This window comes from Felis catus, chromosome D4 (genome assembly GCF_018350175.1).
Source record: "Felis catus isolate Fca126 chromosome D4, F.catus_Fca126_mat1.0, whole genome shotgun sequence".
Classification (NCBI taxonomy): Eukaryota; Metazoa; Chordata; class Mammalia; order Carnivora; family Felidae; genus Felis; species Felis catus.
Window position 1 is genome coordinate 24,192,406 of NC_058380.1, and position 23,770 is coordinate 24,216,175.

General features: G+C 41.8%; 1 protein-coding gene across 3 annotated transcripts in view; it reads right to left on the bottom strand.

Annotated features, from left to right (window-relative positions):
* RASEF (RAS and EF-hand domain containing) overlaps positions 1 to 23,770 on the bottom strand; it is a 79,690-nt gene that overhangs the window by 36,372 nt on the left and 19,548 nt on the right. For all 3 annotated transcript variants that reach the window (XM_019815810.3, XM_019815811.3, XM_003995449.6), the window contains exons 2-4: positions 9,392 to 9,538; positions 6,134 to 6,224; positions 784 to 879 (exon numbers count right to left, since the gene is read on the bottom strand). In XM_019815810.3, the coding sequence (XP_019671369.2) occupies positions 784 to 879; positions 6,134 to 6,224; positions 9,392 to 9,538 (334 nt within the window). The remainder of the gene's footprint in view (positions 1 to 783; positions 880 to 6,133; positions 6,225 to 9,391; positions 9,539 to 23,770) is intronic.

A 23,770-nucleotide genomic window follows, 5' to 3' on the forward strand; every position in this document is an offset into this window, starting at 1 on the left:
GACAATCCACATGCAAGAAGCGGATCCCGTACCGTGCTGCAGACAACCCGTACCCGCAGGTGAGAGCCCGTTTTAAGCATCTCTTGCAAACTCTGCACCCAGTGATTTGAAACTATTAATGGTGGGAGTACTCACAGCACAGAAACTGGCAAATGTCGCAGACTCCTCCCTTTCCCCCTTCTGCCTCCAGAACCAGTTGTTAAGTATCTACCAGCACACCACTCGGTGACACGTAACCTACTCATTAGAAACCAAACACAGCAAAGGCCGAAACCAATCACACCTTTGCTCACATTTCAACAAATTCTCTCCCAACTCCTACTGATCTGGGGTCCCCTAGATCTGGAACTTTCTATGTAGAAGAAAGTATTTACCTCATTTAATGTTCACTGAATACTGACTGTGTACCTTGCAGTAAGCTGGGGATAGGGATACAGGAATATGTGACGAGTAAAGACAGTACCCCTCCTGTCATGAGCAGAGTCCACTGAACGTGTGGGAATTGAGGGCACCTGAGGAAGGAAAACTGGGGCTTGATGGACAACTGTTCAAGGGATCAGAAATATTTATTAGATCTGTGTGCAGAAGATAGGTTCCCCTTGGAAACAGAAAAGGAAATCAGGGATCTTCAAAAAAAAAACATCTTTCCAGAGAGCACAGTTTGACTCTGAAATCTGATTCCAACTGCTGCTTTAATATGATTCCAAATGTTTTTAGTTGCCAATAATTAAACACACCGATATACTGAGACTATTCCCAGAAGCCTCACTGCCACAAACCTACCTTTCTGAGTTTCTTTATTGTCACCTGTAGATCCCCTACTTCTGTTTCATACTGACGTCTGAGGTCACTGAGGGCTTCCTCAGCTTTACGTTTTTCCTAAAAAAAAAAAAATTATTGATTAAAAAAATTTTTTTAACATTTATTCATTTTTGAGAGACAGAGACAAAGCTTGAGTGGGTGAAGAGCAGACAAAGAGGGAGACACAGAATCCGAAGCAGGCTCCAGGCTCTGAGCTGACAGCACAGAGCCCAACGCGGGGCTCAAACTCATGAACCACGAGATTACAACCTGAGTGAAGTCAGATGCTTAACTGACTGAGCCATCTAGGTGCCCAAAAATTATTGATTTAAATAGGTTCTTCAACACCTCATAAAGCAGGAAATGTTTTGTGTCAAACTAAGGCTGACCCCAAGTCTCCCACACAGGGAGTGTGAGAAGGGATGGAAGAAATAAATCAAATGACTCTTCTGGAACTAGAACCTGCAGGAGTGAAAGAAGAGTGGAACACTAGAGCCTACGTGCACACATCAGCTGAAGAGACACCTCTATGACTATTACCCACATTGTGATGGAAGGCCATAGCACATCAATTAACTAGCTAAATTAATTGTTGCTGTTATTAATTAAAAGATACGGCAACAGCCAAGGGTCCAAGTGCTTGCCTGAACCCTAGCATGTCATCAGTGCCTAGGAAGGTTTGGTGGGTTTGTCCTTTTTCCAAGAGCTCACACATTACCTGAATTCAAATCACATCACCTACACATTGCTATGCTAAGTGCTTCCACATGGGCTCATACTTCCCAAATGTGTCCTATCTGTGTCAGAGAGTGGCAAGGGGCACCCCAAGGAGGTCAGCTCCTCCCAAGAGCCCAGGTATCTTCAGATTTCCTTTTTCTCTTAACAAAGTATGTAACTTTATATCCTATGTTTAGTATTCAAATCAAGTTTTATGTTAATAACCAGTGAAATTGAGTGTACAAATATCCACTGATAGCCTACTATATACCAACAGTCCTGGGCACAGAGGAACAAAGCAGGAGCAATGCAGACAAACATGCATCCTGGTGGGGGAAGCCAGGAAACAAAGATGACCTCCGGAAGTACTACTAAGGAGAAGCTAATGATGAGATGTGACAGGAAGTGAGTTAGATGGGGGTAAGGTAGGGCGCTCTCTGCATAGGAGACCTGACCCCATGTCTAAACACCCGCCTGAGATCCAGAGTCTTGCTGCCCACTTACTGGCTGTCTAGCTGGGACAACTTACTTGTGCCTCCACTTCCTTACTGGATTAAAGGGAGGACTGTATTAAATTATCCAAGTAAATTAAATAACCCATATAAATTAAAGAACCCACATAAATTAAATATTCTATGCTTAGGAGAAAATATATAGGAGAAGAGCAACATTTTCACTCATCATAACCTTTGCCTGAGTAAGCCTCCCGACTTTATCCAGCTTTACGGGTGAGGCAGCCAGTGTCGCCACTTCACGGGTGGGATGAAGATGTGCAGACTCCCAGTGAGGCACCACCTTGGACAGCCTTCCTGCCATCAAAATGGACCCAGATGTCACTAGGCAAGTCTCCTCACTAAATCCAGGGCCACGACCCCAAACATAACAAGTTTTACAGTTTAAAAATATTTCATCCAGAACTCAATACAGGAAATTATCACTGTGTAGCTCTCTCCATTCCCAACCTGTCACAGGTAGATGTCAAGAGATCAGATAAGAGGTCATCGCAGCAACCTACGTGAGACATGGCAGTGGTTTGGACCAACTCATCACAAACTTCCAGGAAACTGAAGGGAAGGGAAGCCTTCCCAACTCATTCTATGAGACCACCATTAGACACATCAAACACATCAAAAGAAACCTATAAACCAATATCTTTTATGAGCATGGATGCAAAAATTATAAACAAAATTTAGCAAAATGAATTCAACAAGATATGAAAACAAAAATACATCATAACTGAGGTTTATCCCCAGAGTGCAAGTGTGTTTTAATACTCGAAAATCAATGTGATTCACCACACTGATATTCTAAAAATGAGAAAAACTATGGTCATTTCAATAGAGACAGAAAAAGCATTTGCTGAAATCCAACCTTCCATTCCTGATTGGCACAACAACTCTTAGCCAACCAGGAACGTGCTCAGTTCGGTAAAGGGCATCTATGAACAACATGGACAAGGATGGCTGTCTCACAACTTTTCTTCTTCTAACCACTGCAAGTAAGGAGAGAAAAATCAATAAAGTGATTATTCACATCAGAAGTAAAGAGAAGTAAAACTGTCTTTATTCATAGATTACATAACCATCTACCTAGAAATTCTGATGGAATCTACCAAACAAGCTACTGAGTGTGAACAAGGTAAACAAAGGCTCCAGGGTACAAGATCTACATGGAAAACTCAAATGTGCTTCTGTAGATTCACAATCAGAAATGGAAATCTTCAACAACACTGTGTAGAGTAGCATTAAAATATCAAATACATAGGAATAAATCTGAGGAAAGACTTATAAGATCTTTATACTGAATACTACAAAACATTGCTAAGAGAAATTAAAGAAGACCTAAGTAAATGGAAAACACATCAGGCTTATGGACCAAATTATTCATTATTGTTTAGATGCCATTTCTCTCCAAATTGATCTATGGATGCAATGAAGTCCAACCAAACCCCCAGCAGGTTTTTGTTTTGTTTTTTAGAAATTGACAAGCTGATTCTATGGAAATTAAAGAATCTAAAATAGCCAAGACAAGACAACTTTGAAAAACTAACATTACCTGACTTTGAGACTTATTATAAAGCAATAATGTAATATTGGCCTAAAGCAATCAATGGGGCAAATCAGCAGGCCCAGAAATAAACCCACACAAATACAGTAAACCAATTTTGGACAAAGTGCAAAGGCAATTCAGTGGAAAACAATCTTTTCAACAAATGATACAGGAACAACTGGATATCTACCTGCAAAAAAAACCATGAACTTTGATCCACACCTTGCAAAATGGATCCTAAATGTAGAACATAAAACATAAAAAAAAAAAAAAGTACAAAAGAAAACATAGCAGAAAATCTTTGTGACCTTGGGGTAGGCGAAGATTTCTTAGATGCTAAAAGCATGATCCATTAAAGAGAAACGGACAAATTGGACTTCATCAAAATGAAAATTTTCAACCCTTCAAAATACACTGTTAGGAGAGTGAAAAGACAAGTCCCAGTGTGGGAGAGAATGTTAAAGTCAGAATATATAAGAACTCTCAAAGCTTCATAACAAGAAAACAACCTAATTTTAAAAGTGAGAAAAAGACTTTAACAGCTATTTCACCGAAGAAGATACACAGCAGTGGCCTGGCAAGGAGGGCAGAGGAGGGAGGAAGGGGCGTGAGGAAACCCACAAGATGGACAGATACACCCCATTATCTTGACTGCGGTGATGGTTTCAGAGCATACAGATATACCCACTATTATTGTAGTCTATGCTTTAAATACGTGCAGCTTCTTGTATATCAATTATACTGCAAGAAAGCCATTACACTAAAAAAATTTAACTGAAGCAATGAATAACACTATACATACAACAGGAGCTAAGGTCAGGAAGAGTGGAATACAGGCCAGAGGACTGGGAGAGAGCATCAAGGAGAAGAGGAGACTTTCCCTGAACTTTGCCAAGTTCAGGAAAAGGGGAAGGAGTGGGGCAACGGTTACCCAGGCAAAGAAAAGAGCTGGAGCAAAGCCGGACCAGAGCTGTGTGGTAAAGAATCACAGGGAGCTGAGCTGAGCCAGATGTTATAATTAACCAAACCTGATGCTGTAAGGGGTGGGGGCCATGGTAAGGTCTCCAATACCAACAACAAATATGTCTGTTCCATACTTAGCTGGAAGAAGCAGGGAGACTGGCAGCAGAATAGCATATGTGCTCAATAAGTGTGCGATGCGAGATTGAGCACACAGATTAACGGACGGAGGGAAAAAAGGAAAAGAATTTACGATTTTTCTGTTTCTAGACTACAACAAATGAAGTGCTAACAGAAGAATGGGATCCGCACTGCACTGAAGCTGGGCCTGTGGATTCTGAGCCATTCATTCAGTTGACTATGACTTCCCAGTAGTTATTAAATATGTCATTAAGAAATAAGACAACAAAGAGACCTGAAGTCATGCATGTGAGACAGCAGTTTTAGGCAAAGAATGTGAAAAAAGGCAAAGTCCGCAAAGCAACAGGAAAGAGCGGGTAGGCCCCAGGTGCGATGTGCCCACCATACCTCAGGCACGGTGCTAGGCACATAGCCAGATCATTAGGCTAACCTCCACAAAGCAGGTAGGTGACATTACCCCATTCTAAGATGGAACCACAACCGTCAGAGGGCAGGTTATTTTCCCAGGCAGGAAGCACACTAAGGCCTGTCAGACGCCAATGCTCAGGCCTTCTTACTCCCCCCTGCTGCCTCTCAGTGGTAACAGAGCAAATGAGTGGAAAAGAAAATAGAATGTTCAACTGAACGTTAGCCTCAAAGATATATCATATCTATTTTCTGTTTTCAGTAAACATTAATCACCTAACTATATTACATAAGGAAAAAAGACAATTATTGTGTCTCCGGGAATCACCAAAGGTGTAGCAACTTTCAACCACAAGAGTGCCTATGATGAATAAAAAGTACATCCCATTAGGGGCGGCCTGGGTGGCTCAGTCAGTTGAACGTCCAACTCTTCATTTCAGCTCAGGTTATGATCCCAGGGTTGTGGGATCGAGCCCCACGCCGGGCTCCACACTGAGCACGGAGCCTGCTTAAGATTCTCCCTCTTTCCCTCTGCCCCCTCCCCTGCTCACACACTCTCTCGCTCTCTAAGAAAATAAATAATAAATAAATAAAATTTTTTAAAAAGTATATTCCATTATAAAACACGGAAGTTTGCAGAAAGAATTTTAATTTCCCCACAACCTAGATTTAAACTTGGCAGTGGACATGGTCAGTGACAAAGGTATAAAAGCTGAGCCACCTTCCTTTACCAAAGAGGGTTCTGCCTTCGTCCTCAGGCCTCAGCTCTCACATCGCCTCTACAAAGAGGCTGCTGGCCTCCCTGCCTCCTTTCCCCATTGCGGTCTACCACACTTGCTTTTCACTGCACTTGTTGTGCTTGAAATTATCTGCCTTATTTGATTACTTATTATCTCTCTCTCTCTCCTTACTCTCCCCACAAAGCCACCACCACCAAAAATTGCCCTCACTGAGAGCCCCCCGGAGCCTGGACTTGCTGCACCACCTTGCCTGGTGCCCAGTCTACGAAAGGTGCTCCCTCAAGATTCGTGGAAAGAAGGGGCCGATCCCACACACTCACATCTTTCCGCGTCTTGTGCTCTGCTGCCTGAATCCTCTGGTCCATTTCCTCCTCCAGCTCACTCAACTGCATGGCTGCCTTATCCTGGGCTCTGAAATTCAAGAGGATGCACGCCTTGTCACCGCAACATGCAGAGAAAACTTCAACTTCCGCTATTCCAACCCCTATTTTTACAGACGAGGAGAAACCCGCCGTTTAAAGTAATATTCCCTGTTCCTTCCACGTAACAAAATGAGATTGGCAATTTGACCACTTGGGTGTAAAATGACATTAAAACTAGACATTAAATAAATGGTATAAATTAGATAGAACAGTATTAAACTAGATTGTGGCAAAGTACAGATAAAGATACCAAATCACTGGGAAGCTGTCAATAAATTCTGAAAATCCTTTTTACTGCCATGACTGAGTGACAACTCTGGACAAAAAAAGAACCCCACGGCAAACAGATGGTTAGATATAATTTTGAAATTTTATTCTATGAAACACACAGTACTACAGTTAGAAGGGGGAAAAAAAAGGAATCTCAACAACTATTTCTAATCAGTTCCCAAAGTTCTAGAATACAGATATATGGTCTTTACATTGTAGAAAAATTCTGCTTCTTTTATTAATGTCATCACTAAATCACCTCTCTCTAGTGGCAGAGCACACGGATTTGCCAAAAAGTCAGAAATGGGAACATTTCATTGAAAAGAGTTCTGGGATAGTTTTCTTGAGCAACTGTCTAGTGTGGAGACATCTGCCACTTTACAATGGTTGAGGCTTCAGATTAAACCCTAGAAGAAGTATCATTTGTTCTCTCTCTGCTGCAGGTCTGATTATCTAAATTTTATCCTGCATGAGCCTTGCCTACTCAACGAGATTACGAGAGATGTGAAAGCAGCCACGTGAGATTTAGACGATCAATGACATGCTGTTAATAAAAAGTAGAGACCAGGACCTAAATATAAGACCTCCCATCTTCCAGTTTGAAGGCTTCTGCCATACCATCCTACCCGCTTTCCACTTACTTACTCCTTGTTAACAGTCTGTTCATGCTATAGTTTAATTTCTGTATCAAGTTCCAAATGAACACTGAGGGGTTGGGAGAAGGGCCCAGAATAAAATTTTTCATGATTTCCTACTACTTCCTGCTTGTGTTTTCTTCATCCTTACCTTACAGCTTGTCCAAAGGTATGTTAACCTGGTTTAGAAAGTCAGCTATTTCTGGTTCATTTATAAATACTTACTGTCTGAAATCTAGGAATTACATATCTCCAGAGCAACTTTGGTTTGATTTGGTCAACTCTGCGAATGTAAACAGCCAAGCCACATATCCCTTCTCCCTCTATGACCATTTTTCCAACTGCCCCTTCTAGATATCCAGATGCTCCTTCTAAACATCTGGGCATCTGAGACTGCTCCTGAATGTGTTCTTTCTGCCTCCTCATTTCTGAGCAACTTTTTTTTTTTTGGTAAATTGGGGTACTCTATAATGACACAGTGTTTGCCTCCAGCAATTCCTAACTCCTAGTGAAATGTCTAATGAGATGAAGACTGTCCACTCTAACCTAGTCCAGGGCTCCCATCCAGACACTAGGACCATTCTTCAGGTCCAAGTGCAGGGCGAAAAGATGGAGACCCTCCCCCAACCAAAAGCCCAGGTGAGGACGGATGGCCCTCAGGTAAGAACATAAGATAACTGCACAGTTGTCATCTAAGACCTTCAGCGAGGTCTCAGACAGCTAGGACAGAGCCTGACTGTGGATTCCACCCAGACAACACAGAAGCAGGAAGGAGAGAAGCACTAACACAGCTCAAAACACATGACACACTCACTCCACAGAAGCAGAGCAGCCTGGCTGCTGATGAGAACATTAAGAATCCCATTCTTTTTTCCCCGATGGGTTTACATGGTAACATCCTTAAAGATCACATGTAAACGTGTGTGTGTGTGTGTGTGTGTGTTCCACATGGTTTTGTGTGAGTCTGTGTGTGTATATATGTGTGTGCGTGTGTACAGGGAAGTTAGTCTGTTTTAAGACGTATTCACTGGATACTCTAAAATCTCAACACGTGTGTCTGTGAATCACCCCCAGCTCCATAATGCTCTACAGAATTTGGAATGCAGAGGACCACCCTCCTATCCTACTGAAAGCCCCTAGCAGGCAAACTTGAGGGAGAAGTTCAGGGTCAGGAACTGAAAATTTTCTAAGAAACCCCCTGTGAATGGTACAACTCTTGCGTGACCCCAGCACTATACCAAGTCCTACTTAGCATCAATGTTTTAAAACATTACTCTTCTATACGTTAATTCCCTTCACTTACTGCAGAGAGTCAACTAGATAGTTTGATCATCATTTTGAAGGAAAGAATAAAGAGACAGAGGAATAGCCCTCTCCTGCCTCCATGCACATGGGGCACATCCTATCAAAGAGGCTGTCACAAGTTCTGGCAGAGACCAGCAGGACGTGCTGCACGCTCGGAGATGTCGGTAAAACAGATGGCAGCAACGAGCATCTGTGGGGCAGAACACCCAGGAATTAGGGCAAACAACATGCCCTCTTTCCCACTACTGCCAAAGGACTGTGGTCCTTCCGGGGGGGCAAAAAGGCTGATGTTTGGATTGTAACATATCTAAGCTCTTTCTCTGCACTGGGCTGCTGGTAAAACCAATAAGATGAATGGCTTACACAAACTGTCTGCATGACAGTACGCGATTAAAGCTTTTTGGCTTTCAGTTCAGGCTGGGCGGGGAGGGCCGGAGAGAGGAAGAGTCCCACCACTAAGCCCGCGCCAGGGGCTCCAGCCATGACATCATCGATTGCATCTCAACACCCTGAGAATGTGAATATTTATCGTTTCATTCTGCAGATGCAGAAACCTGCCCAAAGTCACACACCTGTCAGTGATGAGGCCAGGCTTCAAATGGGAGTCCTGTCTGCCTCTCTGGATGAAAAGTTTCCCGTACGTTTCAAGTGGCTGGATAGAAGATAACAAATCTCTCTGAACTGGTCTGTATGGAATCACTGGCCTTGAAAAGTTTATATGACAGGGTCACAGCGACCTACTGATGGGCTGCTGGCCGCCCCTACAAAGTACTGCCCGACACAGCTGCCCTCATAGCTGGCTGAGTTTAGGCAGCTCCAGATTCCTGAGGCTCAGGAAGCCCACCCACAACATGATGCGACAGTGCAGTTCAGTCCACGTGCCACCTGGTCAGAGAGCCAGTTAAAGGACCCCCGCGTGCCACAGAGAAAGGAAAGGTTCTAATACCTCTTCACTGCAATGGCCAGGCTTTCCATTTCTGTGCTTTGCAGTTTGATCTCGCGGATGAAGTTCCTTATAACGTGTTCGTATGGCTGAATTAGTCTTGGCTCCACAAGGTTGATGTTTAGATACAAGGTACTGACTTGCTCTTTTCTGCCAAAAAAAAAAAAATTTTTTTTAATTAAAATTAAAAACTAAATTAAACCAAGTAAGAAATAAAAAGGCAAATTTTCACAATACTTTGAGGAATAAGATACGTAAGAACCAAGGAAGAAAGAAGCAACAATAGAAGGACCGGAAGAGAGGGAAGAGATGCCGTTGCCTTATTCTCCGTATTATTTTTCAAGTGGAACGGCAAGCTCATTTTTTCCTGGATTTATTGAGGGATGACCGAATAAATAAAAACTGTATATATTTAGTTTTATAAGGTCATGACTTAGTGTTAGAAGATGTAGACCAGTGCATAGGGAGGGAATGATAGGGAGTTACTGCTGTTTTTCTTTTTTTTCCTTTAACAGAAAGGTAAAAAATAGATGTACAGAAAAAAAGTGAGGTAACCATTAAACCGATTAATAACGTGTTCCACCAATCTCTAATAAGACATATTTCAGCATTTATGATCAGAAGAGTGAGTATACCTGTTATTTGATAGTCCATTAAAAATTACTTCATATAAATTCATATATATTTATATGTGACAATTCTATTTGTCATTAACTTTTATTAAAAGACAAATACTCCAGAGTCATTTCAAAAGAAAAACTGATGCGCCTTGGCAGCCTGCCTGCCGGAGGATAAAGGAGTGAGTCAGGGGGGCTCGCGGTGCCCCTGACTCAAGTTCAGGACCTGGTGCGCGAAGGAAGGAAGGAAGACCCTGTGAAGACACAGAAAGGTGACCATCTAAAAGCCCAGGAGATAGGCCTCAGAAAGAACTAACCCCACTAACGCCATGACCTGGGACTTCTAGCCTCCAAAAATGTGAGAAATCTTGGTTGTTGAAGCCACCCAGTCTGGTATTTGTTACTAGAGATACCTCGGCAACCAGAGCCAACGATAAAAAGTCCCTGAGTGACTGAGTGACAGAGCTGGGATTCCACCCCAGTCTGAGGCTGAAGACCACATGATCCACCATAACACTATTTTGCTTCCCAATTGTGTTAGACATCTGAACCTTGCAGAAGAAACGGGATTCAAAATTAATCCACTGAACTATGAAACAGTGAAAAATCTGAGGTATATATTAACCTAGAAGCTTAGTTAAGCATGGCCTCAAGGGGTGCCCATGTGGCTATAAAATCCCCTAGGTCTTAAATAAACTGTTCAATCTGTGTAGATGCCAATTATGATTCAAAAGAACTGCTCAAGTGAAATGTTATTAATAAACCTGCAGGATGAAGTCACTTTATTTGATATAAGACAGAAAGCAGTCATCACCGTTCCCACCAGAGCGGAGTACAAATGCTAGTTCCAATAGTGAGTTGTACTTACTAGAGCAGGAAACAAAACAAAAAATACTCTTATATTGTCCCATGCAACCTCAGTGTATAACTGGATCATTAACTTCTTTGCCTTTTGTCATTTACGGATCACCAGCAGAATACAAAACATAAAAACTTTCTCCTTAATAGGGACCTGCCTGTCAGAGATGGCCATTAAGATACTGTCACCTAGAGTCCTTGTTTAGTGGCTAACAGCACAATAAAATGTTCAGAAGCAGAGATCAGATTTCCTGACTTTCTGCAAATTTCAAAAATAAGAAAGACACATAATGATTTCTAAATCTTCTCAAGTCCTTTGCTGGTCTTGAGATTATAAAGAATTTCGGATGGTTTACAGTGAAGTATACAAACAGATCAATTCTAGAAAATATCTGCCATCATCAGAAGATAGGTTCTGTAGTTAACCATCATGCTACAGACTACTGGAATGCTCATCTGTCCTGCTTCTTCTTAGCAGGCACACAGGGAGAAGCCACTTCCCAGAACCGCAGGCAAGTACACCGGAACCATGTGACCAGTTCTGATCAATGGAGTGGGAAGAGAAATGGTGTGTTTGCCACTTCATGGCTTATTCCCTAAAATCTTTCATAAAATCCCCAGCTTATACTCATTTTTGTCTGTCTGTCTCTCTCTGTGTCTCTCCTTCCACCCCCTTTCCCTCTCCCTCTCTTCCCACTCCCTCTACCTATTTCCATCTCTCTTCCTCATCCTCATAGTTTAAGTGGAGAACTCTAATATGGCAAAGACACAGGATAGAGTGCGCTGGGATTCTGGAGTCCCCACACTGAGGTCACCTGCCCTGCAGGGCTGCCTGACCACTTTAATCTGAATGACACGCGAGAAAGAAATAAGTTTGTATTTTGCAAGTTTGTTCCAAGCCACTATGACTTGGAACTTGTTACAGTCAGTTTGAACTTAAAAAGTTGGCATTATAGTTTCCTATGTTGTTTTTTAATCATCCTCTTCCAGATTAAATTACTTCCTCATCCTCTTCCGTGCTAGCTTTGTATTTACTATGTAAAAGCTTCTATGACCAGGGTTAAGTCTTTACCACCACCACCCACTCTCTTTCAAGGAAACAAAAGACTCTTCTGAAGCATTCATATACTGAAGCAGATACTTACTAAGCACCTTCCATATGTAGTCCAGGCAGTGATTTAGCATTTATTATGTACTAGTCACTCAACCCTCCTGGCAACCCTATAAAGAAGTTACCACTAGTATCCTGTTTACCGAAGAGGAAACTGAGGCAGAGACAGGTAAGCATTGTCCTGATAGCAAAGCCAGGATTCCATCTCAGCCCATCTGGCTCGAGTCCAGCTCCCCATGGAGAAACTAGCTCTTTGTGCCAAGAGTAGACGTTGAGCTGGTCTTCAGGGGTCCCAAGGGCATGAAGAAGATTTAACATACCAAGATTTTTAAAAACCTACTTTGCAGAAGGATGTATATTATCGCTGCAGGGATTGTCCACATCACAAAGAGACTCCTTTAAAGAAGGACGGCATGACTAAGATTAAAATGAGATAATCTCATAAAATTTGGTTTGCCTAAAGCTATTTGGGGAAAGCACGTTAGGAGACAATAAGGCACATTCCGACCTTCCCCCGCCCCCTATATTCCTGTGTGCTTCATTTGGTCTCTATCTGTGAAACCAGAGAACCACCTGGATTATGCTGAGACAGCCACCAGAAAGTACCTGGCAATTCTGACACCTCATGGAAAAAAACAAAGACAAAAAATGTCTTATTGTAACAAGAGATGATACCTGGTCCCTCTATGCAAGCTTTCAATGCCGTGCCCCGTGCACAGGCAGCTAAACACATGTGGGTTCTTCAGCTCAGCAGACTTGGTGCCACTATTTGGTGCCAAGACGATCTTTATTCTGCTAAGAGTGCCGCAGTCACCGGCCTCCCCAGTGTCCTTGCTCCTGCCATCAAAGGTTAAACAAGCAGAGGATGCACAATGCCACACACACAGATCTGGTTTTTTCTGGCCCAACCCAGGGTGGTACAGGTGGGTGCTGAGTGTGGTGCCCGGTGGTGACAAGCCTGAAGCTCTTTTAATTCGTTAAGTCCAGGGACTCATCTCAGGCAATTACGTTTGGATTCACAAGTACCACGTACACCTGTTTATAGGTGAGCTTGATAAATACTGGGTAAAAACAGAGGGTCGAATCATATGCTTTAGTCAGCCAAGACAAAACATGCTCTCTGCACTTCAGTGCTGGGAGAGCCCCTAACACTAAAAGTAATCTATGTCTGAAGTAAAGAGATCAAATGAAAGGTTGAGAAAGACATCAGATCAGAGAAAAACACGCACTGAATTGTCAACCAGCTTTAGATGTTTAAAACTTGAGCCTACTCATCTTCTTGTCTGATAAACTACAAGATCATTTGTTTAAAAAAAAAAAAAGGACAGCGGTGATGGCTAATTACTGATGAAAAATTCACAACTTAGAATTTTTTTTTTTAACGTTTATTTATTTTTGAGACAGAGAGAGACACAGCATGAACGGGGGAGGGGCAGAGAGAGAGGGAGACACAGAATCGGAAGCAGGCTCCAGGCTCTGAGCCATCAGCCCAGAGCCCGACACGGGGCTCGAACTCGCAGACCGTGAGATCGTGACCTGAGCTGAAGTCGGACGCTCAACCGACTGAGCCATCCAGGCGCCCCACAACTTAGAATTTTAAAATTGTCCCTGGGAAAACAAAAAATAAAAACCAAAATAAAATTATCCTGGGAAATATGCATTTTAAATCACAAATATTCCCACTGAAGCTGAAAGGGCTATTACATGAACTTGGAAGAAAAACAGGTATGCTTAAGATGTGCAAAAATTTTTAAAGGGTCACATATTTTCACAGGATTAACACTTTACTTAGAAGAGCACGTCTAGATCTACCTTTATGTGTATGTAATGTAGTAGAGCTGGTATTTAGAATGCCTGCACACCTCTGGTCTAAGGACACCTCTAGGGGCCACCTGGGCGGCTCAGGTGGTTGCCGGCTCAGGTCACAGTCTGTTTGTGAGTTCAAGCCACTTGTGGGGCTCTGTGCTGACCGCTTAGAGCCTGAAGCCTGCTTCAGATTCTGTTTCCCTCTCCCAATCTCTCTCTCTCTCTCCCCCTCCCCTGCTTGTGTGCTCACTCACTCTCTCTCTCTCAAAAATAAATAAACATTAAAAAAAATAATAATAAGGGCACCTCTGGGAACAGCCAAGCACAGACAACACCACTCCGCACGAAGGAACACAGTGATCCAATAAGGTTGTTAGGAAAAGACTCCATTAGATTCCAAGTCTTGCTCCCTTAAGCATTAAAATAGGGAGCTAACCTATTCATTCAAACTATAAGTTAAACAGATCTAAAGCCCAAACAGTCTGCTATGAACAAAAGTTAACAGCATTAAGTACCAATGTCTGCATCATTGTACAGTAGCGACTGCCATAAGAAAACTGACATTATGACACTAATATATGAGCGTGGGAAATTAAAACATTCATGCCATGCAAGGGGCACCATGCTACATCCTAAAAGTAAAATGCTAAAAAACAGACTGAGTTCCTTCCCTCATTTGAAGGTTAAGTACAAGATGCTCTGGCAGCATAGACAGGTGAACATGAACAGCCTTTAAGGGATTACTTGAAGGATGAGTAGATCTCAATTAGGCAGAAAGTAGGAAAGAAGTGAGGGAATGGTGGCCTGTCCCAGGCACCTGTAACCATAAGTAGAAGAGGTAGGGGCAGGGAGCAGGTAACTGGAAGAAGCTGGTGGGGCTGGACAGCTCAGAGTTGGGGAGGGACAGCAGCAGCATCAGGTGTGGATGTGGCCTGAGAAGTTAGCAGGAGCCAGAGGACCTCACAGGACCTGAAAGCACAGCAGAGACACGGTGGGGGTGCAGGGCAGTTACTGAGAGAGTAGGAATCCAGCAGAAGTGTTAAAATGAAGTGATAACTTAAGCATGCATCTTTCCTATTCCCATCTTCACAACGTTTTGGCTGAAGCAGGTCATTAAGCAAAGGACTTTGAAACAAGTTTGTAGAGATAAAGGTAAATCTAAGTCCATTGTCATTGAATCCAGAAATGTACAAGTTCAGAAGTTTTCATGAACTTCTACTTTCCTTTGCCATAGAATGTGTAAAATTACAGACAAGTAAAATCTGATCAGATAGACCAACAGATCACAAGAACAGAACAGAGAGCCCATAAAGAGACTCAGATGAATATAGTCAATGGATATTTGACAAAAGAGCAAAGGTAATATACAATGGAGCGAAGAGAGTCTTTGCAACAAACGGTGCTAGAACTGGGCTTCCTCTTACAAAAGAACCAACAGAGACACAGAACTTATACCCTTTGCCAAAATGAAGTCAAAATGGATCACAGACCTAAATGTAAAATGCCAAACTATACAGCTTCTAGAAGATAAGAAAGGAGAAAACCTAGATGACCATGGGTATGGCAACAAAGTTTTAGATACAACACCAAAGGCATAATCCATTAAAGAAAGAACTGAGAAGCTGGACTCCACTGAAATTAAAAACTGCTTTGTGAAAGTGCCAAGAAAATGAGAAGATAAGCCACAGGCTGGAGAAAATATCTGCAAAAGGTACATCTGATACTGTAGTGTCATCCAAAATATACCCCTCAAAAACCCTTAAAACTCAGTAAGAAAACAAACAACCCGACGTAAAAAATGCGTCAAAGACCTTAACAGATACCTCACCAAGGAAGATATACAGACGATAAATAAACATATGAAGAACTGCTCCACATCATTTGGCATCAGGGAAATGCAAATGAAAACAAAAGATACCACGACAACACCTATTAGAATGGCCAAAATCCAGAACACTGACAACATCAAATCCTGGTGAGGATGTGGATCAACAGGAACTCTCATTCATTGCTGGCAGGAATGCAAAATGGTATTCACTTGGGAAGACAGTTTGACAGTTACTTAGAAAACTAAATGTACTCTTAACCATACAATCTAGCAATTTACCTAAAGGAGTTGAAAACTTATGTCCACACAAAACCCTGCATATGAATCCGTATAGCCACTTCAGTCATAATTACCAAAACTGGGAAGCAACCCAGATAGATGTTCTTGGGTAGGTGAGTGGATAAACTCGGGTGCATCCAGACAACAAAATAGTGCCCAACACTAAAAAACTGGCCCGTGAAGCCATGAGAAGAATTGAGGAACTTTAGATGCATATTACTACATGAAACAAACCAATCTGAAGAGATTACATATTAATTCCAATTCTATGACATTCTGGAAAAGGTAAAACCTGGAGACAGTATTTCATTAGGGCAATGAAAATACTCTGTACCATAATAATGGGTATATGTCACAGTACCTTTGCCCACATAATGTACACAAGTGAACCCTAATGTAAAATAAGGAATCTGGGTGACTATGATGTATAAATGTAGGTTCATCAATTGTAACAAATGCATCATTCTGATGGGAGTTCTGGAAAATGGAGGAAGTTGGCAAGTGTGTGGCCAGGGGTATATGGGAGATCTCTGCACATTCCTCTTAATTTTTCCATGGACCTAAAATCGCTCTAAAAACTAAATCTTTTTTAAAAAAATCTGATAGTTTCAGGGTGCCTGTGTGGCTCAGTCAGTTGAGCATCTGACTCTTGATTTCGGCTCAGGTCATGATCCCAGGGTCATGGGATCGAGCCCCATGTCAGGCTCCACACTGGGCATGGTGCCTGCTTGAGATTCTCTGCCTCTGCCCCTCTATCCCACTTGCTCTCTCTCTTTCTCTAAAATAAAAAATAAATAAAAAATAATTTAAAAATCAGATAGCTTTATTTCTCTTTGGGGGTAATAAAAATGGGTATATTCCTATTCAGGTGACACCAGCTGATCTCTCTGGATGCCCTGAACCACCCATACTGTCATGTGGTCAGTAAGTGGAAAGGCTTATCCTTTTACCCCCACACAAGTTAGGTAAAAGGTACTGACTGACTTCAAAACGTACTCTTATTACATAGTACATCATATTTCAGAATAAACCCCAAATGACTAGAAAATAAATTCCAACAGCCAAATCCAGCTCTGGCCCTAAGGCAGCATTAGCTCTCTCTGTGAAGTTCGTGTCTCTCTCTCCAGACAAGGGTGTGCCTCTAGGCCCACTAACCGCCTGAAGCCGGCCGCCTCTGACTGGAAGTGATTCCTGCTGGTGTTCTCACAAAAGGTGAGAACATTAACTCAGTTACAAAATTATTTCCGGCTCTCCCTTCCGGAGGGAAAAAAAAAATAATGATCTCTTCAACTCGGTCCCACCATCCCACAGACAGAAAGACAAGCCAGTCCACTGGCCTGGCCTTTCCTTGGCTCTGCTGCTTTGCTACTGCTCAGGCAGAGGATGATCTAGTCTGGGTGTTCAACCACCAGTGCCTCATCCAGGCCCCCTCCCAAATACATCTCCCACGGATAAAATTCCTTCAGGATTCCCATCACCCTGACGAGTATTTTACTTCCCTAAGCACTTATATGGGTAACATTCCAGCAAAGATTTCAAAATGGAAACTCCCTGGGAGATGATTCAAAGTCTAGAAACATTTCAAATTGCAAATTGCTTCCTATTTGAAATCACTGACATTTAGTTACTGGGAGTTTACCAATGGAGGGAGGAAGACAGAAACAGCACGAGGCACTGTGCTAAAGGTTTAGGGAGGGCACGCTCCCAACAGCTGAGGCCTGCCTCAGTCATGAATGAATAGTGCGTGGGGGAAGTGTAACGGCCTGGCTAAATCAAATGCTTCCTCACCACATCTGGCTTCGTGACCCAGGGCAAAACGCTTAACCTCCTGAGCTTCAGTTTCCTCAGACATAAAGCGAGGACAGTAATGGAACCTACCACATAATGCGACCATTAACTCCTACTGAAGCACACACAACTGTACCAGGCACACTGCAGGGAATCCATAAATGTTGGCCATTATTATGGTCTGTTATTGCTCTTGACTCCTCTACCCCAATGCATTAAAAAGAACTAGGGGTTATCTCCTGTGTGCTTCTGGGTTGTGTTTTGGGAAGGGGCCAAAAGGGAAAAAGTGATGTGATGTGGAAACCTCACAGACAGAACTGCCGTCTTATGGGTGCCAGTGCCGAAGAAACTAAAAAATGAGAACTGGGTCATGCCCGAGGTCAGTCTGCAAAGCTTATGGTCCAGGCGTGTGATATAACGATTCATAAGAAATATATATTTGGTCACTTGGGTGACCAAAATACATTTCTCAGATAGATTTGGTATTCATCCACAGTTCCTGAAAAGCTCCAGAGCCATAAAGGTGAAATGGGAGTCTTTTTATTAACGAAGGTGACTTTTGGATCCCATCTTAGGGCAGTGATTGGTTGCCAGGAAGACCAACCATAGGATTAAAGAGTTGAAACTTTCAGCCCCACCCACCCCACACCATGACCTCCAGGGAGAGGAGACGCGCCAATGGCCAACAATTTAGCCAATCATGACTGTGTAATGAACCCTCCATAAAAACCCAAGAGAACATCTTTTTGCTCCTTTTCAGAGAGTTTCCATGTTTGGGGAAAGCCAGAACACTTCCATGTGCCACCGAGGTGGGCCCCAAGCTCCATGAGGACAGAATCTCCTTTGGTTAGGACCTCATCCTAGGTATCTCTTCACGTGGCTGATACATATTATGTCATACCCTTTAATAAACTGGTAAATGTTAAGTAGGTGTCTCCCCGAGTTCTGTGAGCCTCTCTAGTGAATTAATTGAAACCCAATCAGTCAGAAGCACAGGTAACAGCCTGGGGCTTGTGACTGGCATCTGCAGTGGGGATGGGGGATGAACCCTTAACCTGTGGCATCTGATGTTATCTCCAACTGTCAGAATTGAGTTGAATTCTTGAACACCCTGCTGGTGTTCAAGGATTGCTTGGTTTTGGTGGGGGAGGGGGTGCAGAGGTCAGCCCCCACCCATGCTGGAATTGGGTCCAAGTGCTCCAAAAGAAAGAGTCAGTAAAAGTCTTCTGTAAAGCACCAGTCAGAAAGCATTTACGATTTCTGTTGCAAATACTCAACCTTGCCATTGTAGCATGAAAACAGGCATAGACAAACCATAAATGAATGAGCTTGGCTATGCTCCAATAAAACCTTATTTACACAAACAGGCCGAGGGCCAGTGGACCTTCCTTTGATCCCTGTTATAAGTCTATTAACAGAAGGCCCTGAGCACAGTAATGAGCATGGGGCAATGCAGGCCTAGCTTTCTATACATAAGGGAACGGGCGGGCCTTCGTTCACATCTTGCCCCTAGGTGCAGAAGAGTTTTTTTTATATATGGATATCACATTGTCAGCGTGCTCTATATGTGTGCAGGTGTATGTGAGAATACATACCTCTTTACTTAAGAGTACTGACCTTGCACGTTCATACCCCCAGTATTTCTCTTCTATCAATTTACCTGGCATCAAGTTAAATGTAGGCATAATCCAGTAATGTTAGTGCAAGCTGGTGTATTTTCATTGAAAATCTCTGTTTTGGTAAGAAAGATGGGAGTTAGGGAGAAAACAAAAGAGTGCCACATCAGTTCCTATTCAAAATTTTCCTTTAGAAGACATCTGTCACCTTCCCAGGTTTGCCTGGGACAATCTCAGTTTATCCTGTTGTCCTGTATTCTGTCTTGACTTAAAAAAAAAAGGAAAATTCTGGATAAATGCTAATCAAAAAGCTACATTAACAGTAGGTAACTATTACTAAACTATGTACTAACTATGCACCGAAGTTATTAACAGCTGCATTACAATAAGCCAGGGTGAGCTGTGGATCTGTACCCTTTTACCTCTTGCTGTCACCTAGTGGTGTGTGACATACCCCACCCGTGCAGTGGAGAAACTTCTCACCACCAGGTGGCTAAATCAGAAGACAATCAGTGATAAGCCCATCTCTCCTTTCCTGATCCTTTTCAGACACAGTGTAACTAAGCCTTTCCTTTCAGGACTAAGGAACAGAATGCTCGCTGATAAGACACATTAGGCTCGGACAAGAGAAGCTGTAGACAGGTAACTCTTGTGGATCTCAGATGGTGGTGGAGAAAGGCTGGGGACGGCTGCCCTGCTGGCCATCCGGGCAACCAGCCTATTGTGCCACTACCTGCAAGATGCACAGGGCAGCCAGGCGGCTGTGTGGCCAAATCAATGGGAAATTAGGAAATTAAAGGCACAGTGTACATGAAATTGGTACAGAAAACAGAAGTCGGACCACCCTGCCCCACAGCAACGGAAAGTAACTAGAATACTCTTGCTATTGTAACTGAACCATTTTAGTAAAACTTACATGTATAACTACTTATTTTATTGAATGGTAATGACTTTACATTTTGCAATAAACCCTTCTAGCAGCAATGACTTCAAAGAACAAACAAAGGTTCATGCTTTAAAAAGGTAAGTACCAAATTTCCTTTCTACAAAAATGATGGTGATAAATGTGTAACTTGCTCATCATGTTTGCCAACTGTCACAGCCAAGAGGAACCGATGCAGATATAACAACTAAACGGAATGTGGTCCTGGATGGGATGCTGGAACACAAAAGTCCACTGGGGAGAAACTGAGGAAATATTAATAAAGTATGGACTTAAGTTAATAAGGATGTACCAGGACCAGTTCACTAATTGTTAACAAGTGTACTATACCAACACAAGATGTTAATCCTGGGGGAAAGTGGGTACAAGTTATAAGGAAACTCTGTACTATCTTCACAACTTTTCTGTAAATCTAAAAACATTCTAAACAAAAGAAGTTTTTGTAAAAAAAAAAAAAAAAGTTTGTCAACATTTAGCCTCCACCATGGTGGACCAGACTGATACCATTAACTGCAAGAAATCCAGAAGATAATAAATAACAAATCTCCTAAAAGCATCTACGTCTTTTTTTAAAAATTTTTTTAATGTTTATTTGTTTTTGAGAAAGACAGAGAGACAGAGCATGAGTAGGGGGAGGGGCAGAGAGAGAGGGAGACACAGAATTTGAAACAGACTCCAGGCTCTGAGCTGTCAGCATAGAGCCAGATGCGGGGCTCAAACTCACAAACCATGAGATATGACCTGAGCCGAAGTCTGACGCTTAACTGACTGAGCCACCCAGGCGCCCCGCATCTACATCTTTTAAGAAAACTGTTCAGGGTCTACAATTCATTCATGCAGCTACAGAATGAAAGCATGCAAAGCATGACCCTTCCCTTAGATCAAAAGACTATCTTTCTAAATTGATTCTGTGTATTTTCACTTCCAAGTTTTCTTGTACAAATGCACATGGTGACGCAACAAGTGTTTATGTGTCTCTGGTTAGCAGAAAAGGAACTCTGCAGAGATAAATGAGGCCAGTTTTATATCAGTGTCATCAATGCTTCTAAAAGAAAATCAGTGGAGTTAATTCCAATAATGGTTTGATTTTGTTTTTTTCCATCCACTTCATGCAGAGTAAAGCTTTTGGAAGTTCATTTTGTTGAAGGTAAAACATCCAAACTCATTACAAATGTGACTATAAATTCAGTGCAATATAAAACGAAAGCACTTTTAGTAAAAATCTTTTAGTTAAAAATTAAATTTTTACTAAATTAAGAAATGTATGGAGTAGAAATACATGTGGAACTGTCAGTGGTGCATATGACTGCACCCAAACAGGCTTTGATATTCTTACCAACTGAAAGAGAAGCTGTAGCTATCAGAATTTCAAATATATTCACACATATCATTACAGCATCTAAACATTTTTGTGGAGATTACTTTTTTTCGTGCCTTATCATCATTCAAGTTTTGGAAGCATTTGAACCTTTCGAGAACTACTTAACAAATCATCGTATGGTTTTTTTGTAAACCTGTCCCCTAAGTTGGCATTACATTTGGTTCAAAAGCTGCTGGAAGACTTTTATCAAATTAGTCAACAATGGGAGCTACAAAAACTACCTTCAGCTTCTGTAGCTGTTAGAGGTTGGAATTCACTGAAAAATAAGCCTGAAAACAGGAAGGCACTGATGAACTAAACAGATTAAGAGCTCAAATGTTGCACAAATTAAATTCTAAAATTCCATAATTATGATTTGGAATATCTCCACCTCCTATTTTTACTTGATTAAATTTATACTCTGTACCAAAATAAAATGAAATTGAAAGGGCCTACAATTCTGGAGCATCTCAGTACTGAAAAACATTCCTCAGAATCATAATAGGAGACAACTCATCTGACAAGTCTTATCTTGTAAAACTTAAGAAATCTGTCAAAGTATTTGTCAAAGAAAGTACTTTGAAAGTACTTTGAAGACAGAAAGCATAGAACTTGTGACCATCAAGGGTGGAAATATTTACGTATGTCAATATTTACACTTCTCCATACTAAAACTAAATACAGTTGAGAATATCTGCCATTTATCAGAATTTGCTCTAAGCTTATGGCAGAATTTTCTCTATGACTGTACCTCAGCGCTTAGACAGAGAATGTTTTCTCAGTTAAAAACATGATGACCTTCAAAGAAGCCTCAATGCTGATGTCAATAATTTCAAATTTAATAATCATAAAATGGAACTCTAAAGAAGATCACAAACAATTTTATGGCGCAGAAAAAGCATAAAAGACCACAATGAAGAAAGATATATTCTTCGTGGAAGTACTAGAAATAGTAGTATGAATAAGATGAATAAGTAACTGATTAAAGTGCTGAAGTATTTTCCAAAACTAACTATTCCACTTACACAATTTTTTTAACAGTCACAAGATTGATCAAAAGATTTTCTTTGCCTTAATGTATATACAATGTGTATATGTTTTAGAAATAACCTTATTTTTAAAACTTTTTGAGTAGAACTATTTCAAGGACCACATATATAATAAAAGCAATTTGTCAGACAATAAAATACAATTCCAAGAAAGTTAGATAATCTCAAGCATATTAGTTTCTCTCATTTTATTCACAGGAAAATTCTGGGTTTGAGGATCAATTCTATGACCACTCTACTTCCTACTTCATTTCCTTCAACCTGCTCATATTCTAAGCACTCTTAGGTGCTCACTGTCCTCAAATATTTTCGACAGTGCTCAACATGTAATACATAAATTTTCAACAAAGGAGACAATGTTCAGATCAAATACGTCACTTTGGTTGATTTCACATCATCCCATTCCTTAACCATTTTTTTCAAATTTTAAGACTAAAAAAGGGTTTGGAAACACATGCATCCCTTCCTGGTCAAAGTGTACTTTGATATTGCTCTCTGATCAAATCAAAACCCTTTGTATTTCCTATCTAGAAAGTAAACCCTGGGGCACCTGGGTAGCTCAGCTGGTTGAATGTCCAACTCTTGGTTTTGGCTCAGGTCATGATCTCACAGTTCATGGGAATGAGCCCCACACTGGGCTCTGCTGATGGCATGAAGCCTGCTTGGGATTCCTCTCTCTCCCTCTCTCTCTCTCTCTCTGCTGCTCCTCTGCTTGCGTGCTCGCTCTCTCTCTCTCTCTCTTTCTCAAAAAAATAAATTTCAAAACAAACAAATAAATAAAAAGCTCTTTCAGAAAGTGAACCCTGCATATCAGTCAAGGCTCTCCCAAAAGTTACCTCCTCCATGAAGCCTGCCCTGTTTCAACCGCAAGAAATCTTCCCCTTCAGATCCCCTGCCACACTTCATCTGAAGCTCTGTGGACTGTTTTCTGTGAATGTTTACCTTCCCTGTTACCCTATCAGCCTCCATATCCCTTGCAGCACCAGACAGCTGACCTGACACAGATCTTGCATCAATGAATAAAGGAGGCCAGAGCCTAGAGAAGGAGGACTCAGTGGGAGCTGAAGAGGAGAAGAGAATATGGACTTCTGTGCTGGATCTGAGGTTGGCTGAGGAAGTCCATGCTG